General features: G+C 48.4%; 2 protein-coding genes across 5 annotated transcripts in view; both read right to left on the reverse strand.

The window, feature by feature from the left end:
• AS3MT (arsenite methyltransferase) overlaps positions 1-1,155 on the reverse strand; it is a 33,423-nt gene extending 32,268 nt beyond the window's left edge. For all 4 annotated transcript variants that reach the window (XR_012646247.1, XM_074999915.1, XM_074999914.1 and 1 more), the window contains exons 1-2: positions 1,060-1,155; positions 693-733 (exon numbers count right to left, since the gene is read on the reverse strand). Coding sequence is in view for 3 of the 4 variants with exons in the window: in XM_074999915.1 (XP_074856016.1) it covers positions 693-733; position 1,060 (42 nt within the window). In the remaining variant the exon portion in view is untranslated. The remainder of the gene's footprint in view (positions 1-692; positions 734-1,059) is intronic.
• Positions 1,156-6,306: 5,151 nt separating this feature from the next.
• Positions 6,307-12,475, reverse strand: BORCS7 (BLOC-1 related complex subunit 7). Its single transcript, XM_074999918.1, has 5 exons — positions 12,306-12,475; positions 11,240-11,302; positions 9,734-9,777; positions 8,828-8,848; positions 6,307-7,028 (listed from the first exon to the last, which is right to left on the reverse strand). The coding sequence occupies exons 1-5, from the start codon at positions 12,453-12,455 to the stop codon at positions 6,977-6,979; spliced, it is 330 nt and encodes a 109-aa protein (XP_074856019.1). The 5' UTR covers positions 12,456-12,475; the 3' UTR covers positions 6,307-6,976.
• Between the last annotated feature and the right edge of the window lie 2,539 nt (positions 12,476-15,014).

Here is a 15,014-nt window from a genome sequence, read left to right on the forward strand (position 1 = left end):
TACTAAAGTGAAGACATAGTACATTTACCACTTCCTCCCTATCCACAAGGCTTGCTACAGAAGGCTGTCAGGTTGGTCTGACATGATTTAGTCTTGACAGATCCAAGCTGCTACTTATTGCTTTGTTAGTTTCTAGCTGTTTGCAAATTGATTTTACTCCATTAGCTTTCTGAGTATGGAAGCTAAGGTGACTGACCTGTAACTTCCCACATTGCTGTTACAACCAGAGATTGGGTCATGGGCAGCAGGTTTAAGAGGCTTGCAGAGGCTAAGCCTCCCCCAGTGGGGCAAGAAACACTAGACAATTCACCTCCCTGGTGTTGGAGCACCAACATCAGAAGTGCCCAATAAGTGGTGGATGTGGCCCTGTCACAACTGACATCTTCCCCCTGAGGTTCCCCCACCTTGGCTTATTGTAGGAGGAGGTGGAGAGACATGAGCAATGAGGGAGGGAGTCTCCGGGGAGGGAAGAGAAGCACAAGGGGGTCTGGGAAAAGGTGTAGCGGGGCTGGAACCTTGGAGAGAAAAGAAACAGCAGAAGGTGGGTCACCAACAGCCTCCTGCCCAACTTCCAGGAAGCTTCTGACCTACAGGCCGAGCCCCCGAACACAAGAGACCAGCGTAACGTATGGGGAGCAGACCCTGGGGCAAGCTGCCATGCAGGGCAGGCCACTGCCGTACCCATCTCTTACCTGCACCTCTTTATAGATCTGCTCTCCAGAGGGCACAGCCACTGCAATGAGAACCACAAGCCTGGCTCAGGCCACCTCATACTACGGGGATGGGCACCAGCGTCAACCCCCCCCCCACCCCACCCCACCCCCAGAGGGCGGCCCCTAGGGCCCCTAACGCTCCCAGGGCACTGCTGGGCGGGCGGGGGAGGGGCCTGCCCCAGACAATACCCCCACCCCCTAGACACTGGGGCCGGGAGTCCCCACCCCCTCCCCGTCATGCCGAACCCAATGGCCCCCACCCACACCCGGCGAGAGGCGTCCCGCCGAGACCCTCCCCACCACAGAGCGCCCAGGCCGCGCTCGCGCCCTCCCGCGCGCCGCGTACTGCTCGCGCCTGCCACGCTGGAGACCAGCAGAACGGACGCTGCCCAGCCGGCGACCCCCACAGATCAGCCACCGGGAAGGCGGGACTTCCGGTTCCACAAGGGGCGGAGCTAGAGACCTCCCCAGGGCGTCACACAACGTCCCTCGAGCTCCCCGCCCGCAACAGCCTTGCCCCGCCCCTCTCCGCCTCCTCCCTCGCCGGCATCGCCCTGTCCAAGCCCCGCCCCTCTTCCGTGCCCCGCCTTATCCGTTCCCCGCCCCTTCTGATCCATCTCCCCAGCCTTGCCCTGCCCCCATCCTCTCTCCTGCACTTTCCAAGCTCAAGCTCCACCTCCACCCCACCCTCACCCTTCCCCCTCTTCTCTGACCCCAGCCCTGACCCCACCCCTTTGCTCCTCTTCCCCCACTCTGCCCCCAGCCCAGCGTCGCCTCAGCCCTCTGCTCTGCCCGGCTCTGATCCACCCACGCCTTTGCCCTGCCCCCAGCCCCTACTTCACTTTCCCCTCCATTTACCCACCACACTCCCCATCCCTCTCCACCCATCCCCTGCCCTCAGCACTCCGGGCTGCCCAGCTGTAGGAGAGCAGCCCCAAGGTTAAGAAGGGAAGTGGCTCACTACCAGAGAGGTAGCCCTGTTAGTCTGTATCTTTGAGAACAACAGGAAGTCCTGTGGCACCTTATAGACTAACATTTTTGAGCATAAGCTTTTGTGGGTAAAAACCCATGCATCTGACAAAGCCAGTCTTTATCCATGAACACTTATGCTCCAACACGGCTACCGCTCTGACACTTGGCTCCAAAATATGTTAGTCTCTAAGGTGCCACGGGACTTCTTGTGGTTCATGATGGTACCCCACCTCCATCCTTAGCAGAGCCAGCCCAGCTTCAGTGGGCCATACACCCAGAGTGACAAAAATATGCACACCAATCTCGTAGAGCTGGAAGGGACCTTCAGAAGTCACCAAGTCCAGTCCCCTGCACTCCTGGCAAGCCCTATCACCATCCCTGACAAGATTTTTTTTTTAAATCTCTTTACCACAGATCCCTAAACGGGCTCAAGGACTGAACTCACAACCATGGGTTTAGCAGGTGAATACTCAAACCACTGAGTTCCTCCTCCCCCAATCTGGGAGCACCCTTTTGGCAAGGGGCCCATTCTGTACTGCTTTCTAATGCCCCACCCCCCAGCTCCTGGCCTCACTGCAAATCACTGGGGAACTGGGACCTCCATGCCACCAAGGACAGGAATTGGACTCCATGCTCAGTAGGAAGGGCTGGCGCAGCGACTCTACTCTTTACACCCCAGAACACACACAGGAGATCCAGCCCAGGATCCAGTCCAAGATGCTGGTTTCCAGGACCAGCTGGAAGCATTGCACAGGCAGCACATTCTCCCCAGGTGAAGCAGCAGCATGTGGTGCTTTGCAATGATGCAACAGCTGTCTTAGGAACATCGGTGATGCTGTCTGGAGGAAATCCAGTCCTCGTCGACAGAAATGTGGTGATGTGGCATGTGTGATGTTTGGAGGATCACCCAGACACCAAAAAGATTGTCAGTACCTGCCCTGCAACCTTGGGCTGCCTTCATACTGTGCAGATATGGTTCAGCTCCCTGACCCCAGTAGCCAGCCCACAAACACAAGGTCTAACCTCATCTAGCAGCCTAGTTACTCCCTGTTGGGTGACACCAACTGCCCTCCCAATGCCAGGTCTCCCCAGATCTGTTTGTCTGAGTTCTTAACTGCCACATCCTCAGACTTTTCCCCCTTGTTCATCACCCCCAATCATGTGAAACCACCCCCAGATGCCAGCTTAGCATGTGCACCAAACAAACAGCCTATAAAACAGACCTGCCTGGGGGGTAAAAACAAAAAGTTCCTTTTATAGAATAAACAAACTCGGGGATGAAACCACCAGGGAAGCAAACATGTATAAGTGCTTCAGCAAATAAACATGAAGAAGAAACCTCAAGCTTTACACTTCCATTGTAGATAAAATCCCTTTTCTCGTACAATGTATTTCTCAGAGAGGTGGTAGAATCGCCATCTGTAGAGGATTTTAAATCCCAGCTTGACATAGTCATGGCGGGGATGATTTAATTGGGGTTGATCCTGCTTTAGGCAGGGAGCTGGACAAGATGACCTCATGACGTCCCTTCCAGCCCTAGCATTCTATGATCCTATGATACAAGAAACTTATTGCCTTTGAAGTTTCCCAGCATAGCTCCTAACTACATAAAAACAAGCAGTCCTGCAGCACTCTAAAAACTAACCAATTTATTTATTAGGTCACGAGCTTTTGTGGGTAGGACCTACTTCATCAAATTTTCAGATTGGATTAGACAAATAGAATCCAGGGTTGATGCAGGAGTAGAAAGCAGGGAGGTGTCACCTGTCACTAACAGGACCAGTGGAAGAAGTAAATTAAGCAGGATGTGTCCCATTCACAGGGAATATCTAAGGTGGAGAAATTGCCTTTGTGATGAGTATAATTGAGATCTATTAAGCCTCAGTTTAAATGTATCAGACTTGCAAATAAATTCCAATTATGCATGAAAGCGCATTACTTAACAATTACCTTACACAAGGTGACCTCTCCCCCGGCCCCTTTCCCCCGCCTTTCTTCCCCCTTGTCCAACATATAAGATGAGCATTGAAGGTTCTACAGGACTGCTTGTTTTTTGTGAAGCCACAGACTAACACAGCTTCCCCTCTGACCCCAACTCAATAGGGGATCCAGAACTTCAGACACCTAGAACTCGTCCCTCAGTTTCTGGAACACTTGAGTTACAAGTCTCCCTTTCCCTCCTCACACTTATTTATTTCATCTTTCCAGCACCATGAATCATGGCTGCTCAGAATGGAAGAAATTCTAGTGGGGATGTCTGTGTTGACTAATTAACAATCCACCATTGTCTTTTTATTGGCTAGATGGTTACCCAAAGTCAGGCCATAGCTACACTAGCTCTTAGATCAGCAAAAGTGAGATGGTTTTAACAGGGAGAGCTCATTCCCATCAGCACAATGCGGTTACACAAGCACTCTTTTACCAGCCTGGCTGTACAGTATTGATACAGCTGGGCGGCTATATGCTTGTTAAGTGCAGGCATGGCCTTAGTTTTGTGTAAATTGACATAGGAAATGCTTGACTCTCTCACTGCTGATTGCTCCACTGTGAAGCAAAGCTGATGTTTACAAGCACGGTTTTCCATAGACAAAAATATTAACCAATCTGTATTCCCATCTCATCTACGATCAAGTCCAGAAAATGACCTGCTTTCATAAAGGGCCTTCTTGCTGCACTGTTACTGTACGATAATACAATGTGCAACCTTTTGATTCAATTGCTCAAGTTTTCGGCTTAAACCTTCTGTTCTCCCCAGAGGTGTGTGGATCCTGGCTGTCACAGAATGGTCCAGATCTTCTTGCCAACCAAGCATGGTTGCAGGCTCATCTTGAGAGAACAGAGCTGGAGGGTGACATGGTGAGAGATGCTTCAAGGGAAAGCTGATGCAGGAAAGGCCCTTGGCCTCCACAGTCAATAACTAGCCGGCCTCAAGTCTGGTATTTCAGGGCAACAACTATTGCAGTTTTAGCATGAGTCAAGAAACCTGGTTTTTTTTTAAATAAAGAAAGTCAGTCCTTCTAGGGATGTAAAGTTAAATCCTGATCTCAGATCTGCATGCACAGCTCCCAGTTAGGGCACTGGGGTTAACTGGTAGGTAGGAGGGCAGAATGCTGAGTGAGCTGTGGTGTGTCAGAAGACCAAGAAAAGTTCATCAGCACTCAGCAGCTGCTAGAGAAGCATCATGTATAACATCAGTGATCTGCCAGTGAGTCTGTTTTAATGATGGATTCCACTGGGGAAGCATGTTTCCTTCAATATCCTGCAAGGCCCAGTTGGATGCAGGTGATGTTCAGGAACAAATCAGAATGTGCCTGCTGCTGCAACTGAATTTAGAGCTGCATTAAAAACAGGTGTTTTAAAATTCCTTCCTGGCTTTTTCTTAACAATTAACCTAATAGACCCTGTGTAGCATGACCAAGTAAAATACACGCAATGGCACCAACTTAACCTATTCAGGGCATTGAATCTGCCAGCATCATTGGACTAGACCTCCTCCGCAGCTAGTTACAGCACTGTACATCATCAGTATAGGTGCTCTATTGAAAAAGCATAAGAAGGTTAAAATAGCTAAACAAAATATAAATCTCAGAATTAAAACAATCAAAACAGCATGTATGTTTTTGAAACCTTCCCCTTGCACATGGAAAACTCAAACCTAACAGTACATGCAGGAGACTCACAAGTGAAACTGACTTCAGACACCAACCCAAAGGAAAGCTCTGCATACATAAGGGCCAGAACTTGGGGGGCTGGGGTTAGGGCAGGCTTGAAGTGGTTTTCATTATATACAGGGCTTAGAGTTTGGTTGAACAGCTTTCAGAACACCCCTTATACAAATTGTCCCAGCTCCCCAGCTGCATAGTACAAAAGTTTATTTCTTTCATTCACAGAAGTAAGTCCAATAAGATATACTACGTCATGCACCTTGTCTCTCTACGGAAACACAATCATGTAAAAATATGTCATCTAACCTCACTGATAAAGCTGCATGAAACTGGAAAAAGCGATGAGCAGCACATTCAGTAAACAAAGTGCTTCTCCTAAGAGTAAGTGGGGAGGTGATTAGTGACATAGAAAAGCAATTTACAAAAAAAGCAGCAACCACAGTGCAGCATATTTGTCTCAGGCTCAAATTAAAGTCAATGGTTGTTTTGCCACTGACTGAAATTGAAGCAGGTCCATTGAGGATGCACCATTTGAACACAGCTAGTACCTCACAGCTGTAGAGCTGAGTAGTTTGCTCATTCTGTGCTTAATCAAGAGCCATAACAGGAGAAATGCAGTCCAAGGCCAAAAGAGACAGCAGCTGTACTGGCAAGAGATACAACATTCCAATCCCCTGCTTTACATTATAGACAGAAACTATGTAACAGTACAGTGCTGGTGATGCTTACTAAATAAACATCCTCTTGGACAGACAACAAAGGAACAGTACTGATCCAAGGACACTAATAACATTGAGGTGACAACAGACCACACAAGTCATCAGATGTTGTATGTACCTGCACGGCTGGGTTTTAAATTCTGGCCCAAAACATTATATTTTAGTAACTGATTTCCAAACATATTGTACGTGTGCAGCACCCGCAGACCAAACTGGTGGTGGTTAGAAAGAAAGAGATTCTTTGGGGAGAAAAAAAGGGACCATTGTTTACATGTCAAAATATCCAGGTAGATTCCCATGTGAAAATGCTGACTACACTTTGGAGGTAAGCAATGTAAACACGTTTGAACAAACATAAAATACCAAGTGTTGGGCAGTGTGTCTCTATCACCACCCTGTTACCTGTGAGAAGCAGTTATAGATAGGGGAAATTCACCCTGGCACAGAGGACCCAAGAAAGCCATGCAGGCTTAAATGGAACCTTAGACATGTGTTTGGCATTAGGCTGAATATAAACAACACGTTACTTCTGATTCATTAGCAGATCAGATGGAATGCCTTGGTGAGAGAGAAACAGCTATTTACATATTACTTTGCACAGAAAAGAAAATGGACATGAAGAGTTTAATCATAAGAAGGTTTTTGTGAAGTCTGCTTTCAGTTAAAGGCCAGCAAGCGACCAAGCCTTTGGTATAGGGTGAGAGTTTGTAATGAGCAGGATACAGAGCTATCCCACGCCTTCCCACAGCTCTGCATGTTCCCATCCCCTCCTGCATTTTCACAACTGACTTTCAGCACAGCACAGCGTTGCAGTGTAACTGTTGCAGCAGGAAGAGGAAGGGTCTCTGTAGCTCCCCAGTTCAGCCCATGAGCTCTTGCGAGGTGTGCTTGGTACTTCAGTTCTGCTTCACCTCAGAAGGTGACTCAGCTGGTCCTGCAAATTGGATGACTGCTGGACGCTGGGGACCAGAGAGAAGGAAGAGTTCAAAAAGTCAGATCAGCTCCCCAAATCTCTGGGTTCTTAATTGCTAAACAGAGGGACATGCCAGCTCAACTTGTGCAGGAGGGAACAGAACTGCTGTGTTAGAGAAGTTAGCAGGGGAAAATACCTTATGAATCAGGCAACAGCTGTAATAAAGACTAGAAGATAAGAAAATATGCCTTTTAGATACTGGATCAAAAACTCTATTTAGCTTAACAAGAAGGGCAAGCGGTGACTTGATCTTAGCCCATAGGTATCCACACGGTGAACAATCTTTAATACTGGGCTCTTCTCTCACTACAGGAATTCAGCCTAGATCAGGGGGTCAGCAGCCCCCGGCACAGGTGCCGGTAGTGGCACACGAGCTGATTTTCATGGGCACATGTGGCAGGAGAGCAGCCCCACCCCTCCTCCCCCATGTAGCTGGGAGCTTGCTCAAAGCCGTGCCACCTACAAATTAACAAAAGGCCAAGTAATGCTGCCAGCCATCACCAAAACGATAAAGCTCTACATCTTTATTTATTTATTAATGAAGCTGTTGTAAGTAGACTGTTAGTGGGTTTAAAAAGTATCACAGGCGCTCGGACCATACATAGAGGTCAAAAGGTCAAATTTCAACACGCTGCCTCAGAAAAATTGACTCCTGGACTAGCTGATCAAATTGGTCCCTCCTAGCTTTAGAGTCTATGAATCATTCATCCCGTCTCTCATACCATCACATATGCATGTTGGCAGAAAAGCATGTGCCTGGGCAAAGCCAAAAAATCTCACCACATCTACAAACACAGAGCAGTTTCCTTTTCCCCAGGAACCCTCCCAGACCAGAAACAGTCTGGGGAGTAAGGACCCATTACAGAGATCCCAAGATACCTGCATGTTCTACTTAAACCCTCCTGAGAAACTGAATATCAGATGGGGGGGTACTAAACTGATACAAGGGGGCATAATGCACCAGAAGCAATGAGAGCACCATCTGCTTATGCGAAGGCTAAACTGGACCCTAAGCATGGAATAAAGACCAACCCAGATCTGGCCTGGGGTGCCAGATGGATTTAATGCGGAAGGATCACAAAGGACTTTGTAAACCAAATTGCTAATTGTACAAAGAACAAGGAGGGTTGATGGCAAATTAAAATTTCTTCATAACCAGTTTTAAAACAAATGTTTCACTCAGAATTTCAAGGTTTTTTCTTCATTTTTGCAATTAAAAAAGTTCAAAACCAAAAATTCCATTTCAAAATATCACCTGCATTTGCCTATACACTGCTGCTTAGATACCCTGGTGATGGGAGCCTACAATAGGAACCTCTCTGGGACACTAGACAAACAACTCCCTCTCGCAAAAAGCAAAGTGGAATTTTCAGTGACCCTGGACAATCAGTGCCTTGGTGTTATATCTCATCCAACACCCAGCTGGCAGTACGGTATACTTGGGAGATGAAAGATCACCCTCTACAGAGTCATCAACACTGTTTACTGGATCGCCCTGTGTATTCCTTGGAGGTTCCTTAGCAAACAGTGACCTAGTGTGACCCTACTAGGCTTATGAGCTGATTGTCCCCTTCTTGGTGCCTTGGGGCCATAGTCAACGTCCTCTGAGAAGAGATAACATCATGCCATTGATAGAACCCACTGTCTTCCTCTCATCACCAATTTACCTGCTCACGGTAGAAAGTCCAATCTGGTTTCATACAAACAGCAAGAGGCAATCAGCACAGAATATCTACTGAGAGGTGTAAGCATAATACATTGGCCAATAAAACAGGCTATACTCACTTCTTCTGAATAGCTTCTTGTCTAGACAAAAAAGAAGAAAAGAGAAAAAGGATAGCTGAAAAACACAGCAACAGACCCAATTTGGTACTAGTAAAAGGGGCTTGACTGACAGCTCCAAACACTGAAACAATCCATTTGTCTTTAGAGCAGGTCCAACCCGGGCAGCAGCAGGACAAGCTGCTCCCACACAATTTCTCAATGCTCATTTGGGAACAACCTCCTCAAGTGAATGGGGAGTCCTGTCTTCATGACCTATTGAGTCTCAGATACATACATAGGTGGGAGGGGTGGACCCTGTCACCCACTTCGAACTTGGTGGAGACTCATCACCTCCTGTCTCAAAGCCCACCAAGCAGACATCACATGATGCTGAATATAGGTGGCTCACATATTAGACAGAATCCAAACTGGTCGCCTAGAGCCGGAAAGGACCATGTTGGACATGGAGATATTTTGCTGGCAGTTGTACAAGTCTAAACCATGTGACTAGCGCAAGACACAATGGCTCATGCAGTTTAGCACCAATATTTAACAAACAACAGGATGTTGCAATGGTTTTATCTGCACAGTGTCCCCTTAACACATTATAGGCCAGCATGCTGAGCTGGGGATAAAAGATTCTACACTGTGATCTGCTCAGTCCCAGTGGAGCTGGGGATGGGAACAGCATTCCCTCTAAGCTGAGTGCTTGGGCGCCCACTCAGGAAAGATTCAAGTGCTGCCCAGCTGATGAGCAGAGCGCCCCAGCATTCCACAGACAACAGCATGTGTTTCTATTGGTGATGCACATCTGTACATGCCTTGGCGCACACAAAAAATTATTCTGAGTATAGATGGATGCTATTAGAGGGAATAACGGGAGGACTTAACCCACCCAAAACAGAGTACCCAGTGTCCCCAACTTACTGGTACTGGAGATGTGTGGTTATTATAGCCATCTTCCTTAGACTCTAAAAAGCAAGCACAGAAAGGGGAAATAAAGACCTTCTCCATCCTGACAATCTCAGCAGAATTTGTACAAGCTGTTCTAGAAGGATTACAGCTCTGCACAAAATCCTGCAGCAGCCTTCCCCTCCTCACAAGCCAAAGATGTTCATGGAGGCACAGCCCAAGTTCACGCAGTTCACCCTGAAACACAGCCAGCTCTAGGAAGATCTCCAGTGATGATCACAAATAACCCAGAAGAGCTCATGTCTAGTCATTGGGTCACATTCTCTCCACACGATGCAGGGACGTGTCAGATTTTGGCAGAATTTTCTCACTCACACACACACACACACACACACACACACACACACTAGAAGATTAAAGGTCAAAGAAACGTGACTTGAACTAAGGTTTGGCTCATTGGCCTGACCATTTGCACTGAGCACCATTAAACACCACATCATTCTCAATAACACTGTATCCAACCAGCTCCCAAATTTCTCCGGGCTAGTTCCTTGCCCAGCTCCCTGGTGAGTCTTATCTACCACCCAGACGCTTGTGTTCTTCAGAACGGAAGTATCTCCTGCATTTCTTCTGGCCACTGTTTCTTGCAAGGACAAGCTCACTGATTCTGGAATAATACTGACTGGAGTGGCCTCCTGCAAAAGCAACTATCCTCCCATAGGGAGGCAAGAGAGCAAACAACTCTAGAAAACTGCACTGGGGTAATTTCCACCTGATCTAGCAAATCTCACATCAGGACTCCATTCATCCAAAGGCACCACGAAGTGCAACAAACCGCTGACCAATAAGAGATGAAATGTAACTCTGCAGAGAGTGTGCTAAAAATGGTGCAATGATAATAAAGACTCGAAAGCCTTTGTGCAATGGGATAATTCAGGACAGACATGATGCAACACAACTGTAACTGCTCTTGAGGCATAAGCAACTGTGTCCAGTAGGAAGGATCCTGGTGCTTGGAGCTTGAGGCGAACCCCAGGATTTTGCCTCTGTGTTTCAAGACATCCTAGCTGGCAGGCTTAGTCCAGACTTCCTAGAGTCTAGACGAAGACTGGCCTACAGTGAATGCTATCAGAAAGATTTACAACCAAACAGTAATAACCTGCTTTTCTATAGTAAGCTCCATGCTACTTTGCAAGCACCAGTGAACCAAGCTCAACACCTGAACGGATCACAAGACATTATCTCCATTTTATAGATTTGGAAACTGAGGCATTCAAAGGTTAAGGGCTTGATTTGCCCCAACTTCCATGGGAGTTCAGCATGTTTAGTACCCCCTGAAAACAGACCACAAATGGCATGCCTAAGTTCACACTGAAAATCTGTTGCAAAGCCAGAAACAGAGCCCAGATTTCCAAAACTAAGCTCTGAAGTATCCCCAAAAGCTGGGAATAGGTGACAGAGGATGGATCAATTTGCTTTTAATCAGAAATGGCATTACTTCAGTAGATAAACGTTCCTTACATCTTCTGAATGCAAGATGGCATCTTCTTGCATCACCATATTTCTAGCAGCATGACCCAGGAGCTGAAAAACAGATGGGTAAACTGCAGTTAGAAGTCCCGGGCCACCAGGTGTAGCTTGTGGCTGCTACTCAACAGCTCTGCAGAGCAGACAGGACTGATTTAACTGAGAATTCATTTTATTGGGTTTCTTTTGGAATTAACTTTACAACGACCATTCCTGGGATGAATCAAGACTAGCAAAAAACTGTGTTTCCTGCATCTTTCACGAAAGAGGTAACAGCACGTTTGCTGTGAGATACGTCGTCACCAGTGCCAGGGACAGCATAGGGAAACAGTATTGGCTCAGTGGTCAAAGCCTGTTTTACAAGATAGGCAGTAGGCTGCACATGGAGATCTGCCACTTCACGGTCCTGAAGGATTTTACACTCCCTAATTTCAGGGATTTGAGAAAGGCCAAGCTACAATCTTCAATGCAGCAAAGACCCCAAACAGTGGGCTGCTGCAGAGAGCATGCTGAGGTCAGGACTGGAACATGAGCATTCTGTGCCAGGGCCCCATGCCCGCATCGCGACCACATTCACCCCTACTGCTCCACCTCCACACAGCAGGTGATGCCTGACCGAAGAAGGGACAGAGTAACTACTCCAGGCCAGAGGCCGCAGCTCTCATACGATCTGTATTAACCCACGGCCCCCAGGGCTGTTTTGCTGGGGGATTCTAGCCATGCTCGACCCCTCCGATGCGCAGCTGGGGCAGCCCTATCGAGCTCAGGGTGTTTCTCCAGGGGGCACCCCTGGGCCCGTGGGGAAGAGACTAGGGAGGGAAGAGGCATGTGGCTCGTCTGCTCCAGCCCGACCTCGGCCCCTCCCGCGCCAGGAGAAGAGCCTGTAGCTGAGCTCCCAGCATGCAAAGCTCCACCCAAACCCCGCAGCGTGGGCAGCACAAAGGCAGCGACGAGACATTTCGACCCTGCTCCCCACCTTCACCCGGACTACACTTCCCAGCGCACCCCGCGGCTGTCGCGCTGCATGCCGGGCGTTGGAGTCCCGGCGGCGGGTTCTCACCTCGGAGCTCCGGGATCCTTTGAGCACCTGTTTGGTGAGGGCGATCACGTCGGTGCCGCAGCCGGTCACCTTCTCGATCAGCAGCCCCTTCACCGAGCGGCCGAACCGCGCCTGGGCATCAGTCGCGCTCCCGGCCGGAGCCGCCGCCATCTTGGGGCTACTGCTGCTGGCGCCCCGCCCCCTCACGGCCGGACGACGGCAAGCGCCTGGAGACAGACTAAACGGGAAGGCGAAACAGGCGCTGGGCTGCTCCTGGCTCTAGTCTGGCCATGGTTGTGGTTGGGGGAAGGTGTAGACTGCAGAAGCCCTGCCTTGCTCAGAGCTCCCAAAGCAGGGCACACAGTAAGCCTCACGTGGGCACCATCTGCTCATGGACAAATACTGACCTGGTATCCCAACCCTGTGTGAATCTTTCTATCGGCACTGTGGGACTGTAGGACAAACTTCAGAAATCAGAGTCAGATATGGGATGTCCTTCATAGCAAGGGACACAGCAGAAAAGAGCATCCACAGCTGGTAGCATGTGTTTCTGGAGGTGGTGCACATCCAAACACCCCTTAGTGCACATCATAAAATTTATTCCACACATTAATGGACAAAACATTGAAGAGCATTTTGAGGTTGAGAAGTACCTGGTGGTTGTGCCTGGCTGCAGGGTTCTTGTCAAGCAGGGGTGATGCTGAAATTCCTGCTTTGGCAAATTTGTTTACAGCCATGAAGCTACTGCTCCACAGCTGGATGATTACCATTCAAACACCTCTGCAGTATTTAATTAAAGGCACCTGTGACAGCAGGCCGCACTTGTCAGGATGGCCAACACAAAAATAATTTTTGCTGACTTACACCCAGCCCTTCTGATCTATCCCGTGCAAACAAACAAGTGTCAACAGTGTTTCAGGGCATTTTGCACAAACAAACCAGTCCATCAGACAAAGCCATAACAAGCACTCATGGCTAGAAGTTGAATGTGGACAGGTTTAGACAAGCAATAAAGGAGCCTATATTCTACTCCTGAGGGTAATTAAACAATGGAGCAAACTTACCAAGGGACGTGGAGGGTTTTGCATCCCTGGAGAATGTGAGCTCAGGATGGGCTGGGTGGTGAAAAGCCCTGCTGGATTTCAAACAGGAACAAATTTAGAGCAGTCCCATGGCCTGCAGCATACAGGTCAGCAGGCTGATCTCTCCGGGAACGGACGCTGTCAATGTGCACTTTGTGGCCGGCCACCAAAACCACCCTTTTGTGCTGTTATCTTGGCCATTCTCTACAACCAACATACAGATACTTTTGCAGTTTAAAAACACAACTGTGGTTCCTTCTCTTAGCTCTGACCACCCACCTAGCTCCTCGCTTCTGGAGTAAGCACTAAATCAGCTGAGAAGGGTGGCTGTAAGAAGTGGGTTTTAGGAGGATGATCCGGTAGTCTTGGCTCCAGACGGATTCCAAAGGAAGACAACTTTCAACTGGATTTCACATACTACTACCTGAAGCACTTTGCTGCTCTCCCAGCAATGTGCTGACTCAGTGCAAGACAACTTAGCTCCTGAGAGTTGCCCAGATCCCAGCACAAACAGGATGGTTCCCAGGCACAGCCCGGGGGAAGAGTTTGTGATCATTAAGGCACAGGAGCAGGACTCAGAAATCCTGGATTCAAGTCCCATTGTTGGCTTACAGTCATCAGACCGCAAATGTGAAAAATCAGATCAGTGGTAGGGGATCATAGGCACCTATGCGGTCAGTCCTCAATATAAGTTGCTCTAATACAAGTTGTTTCGCACTTACACCATTGAAACTTTGAGGAAGCTGATGTGAAAATTCCTTGTTATGTCACTTAGAAAATGGAAAATTAGCGTACGCTCCCTGCATCCTCTGCGACTTTCCTTTGTCTCCTACTGCACATAGGAAAAAATCATTTAAAAATGTACTTTGGGTTTGGATCATTCCTTTAAATGTTGCTTAAAATGGTTTAAATGTCTGCTAGGATGAATGGGACATTTGGGTTTAAATGGTCACAGAGGCAAAATTTACCCTCTTTCAGTCCCTATCCAGATCTGTTTACATTATTTCTTGCGGGGGAAAATTCCTCATTCTACATCGTTTCACTTTAAATCGCAACTTTATTGTCCCTATTCCAACATAGATCGAGGAACCCCCAAAAATCAGGACTGTCCCTATGACACTGGGACATCTAATCACCCTGCTCTAGCCAGTCCCCTTCGACTGGTCCCATCAGTATAATGGGGGGAATCCCAACTGCTCTTTGTCTAATTGGATTGTAAACGGTTAGTCCCGGACTGGCTCTCGTGTATCTACTGCACCTACTCCAATAAGGCCACGACCCCCACTGGGCCCTCTCACTGCTGCCTTAATGCCCATGACCATTAGACCAGTAACTCTCCCTAGGTTTGAAGCTCTGATGTTCCCCATCCCTCACTTGCTGAACCCACCACCCATATTGATACTGCTGGGGGTTTGCTGCAATTCACAGGAGCTGACACAGAGCAGCTCATGTAGCCAAACTCCCTGCACATGGATGCTGCTCTCGCTGTGCTGGCAGCCCCAGGGAGCAGTTATCTTCCTGGGCTACTGATAAGGCAGCTCTCTGCAAGGCAACAGGCAGCCCACTGCCAAAGCAATGCCAGCGAACGCCCTTATAAAAGGCCGTCCCTTGCTCACTACAGGGAGAGCCGACAGTCCCCTGCAGGACA

The sequence above is a fragment of the Carettochelys insculpta genome, chromosome 7, assembly GCF_033958435.1.
Source record: "Carettochelys insculpta isolate YL-2023 chromosome 7, ASM3395843v1, whole genome shotgun sequence".
NCBI lineage: Eukaryota > Metazoa > Chordata > Testudines > Carettochelyidae > Carettochelys > Carettochelys insculpta.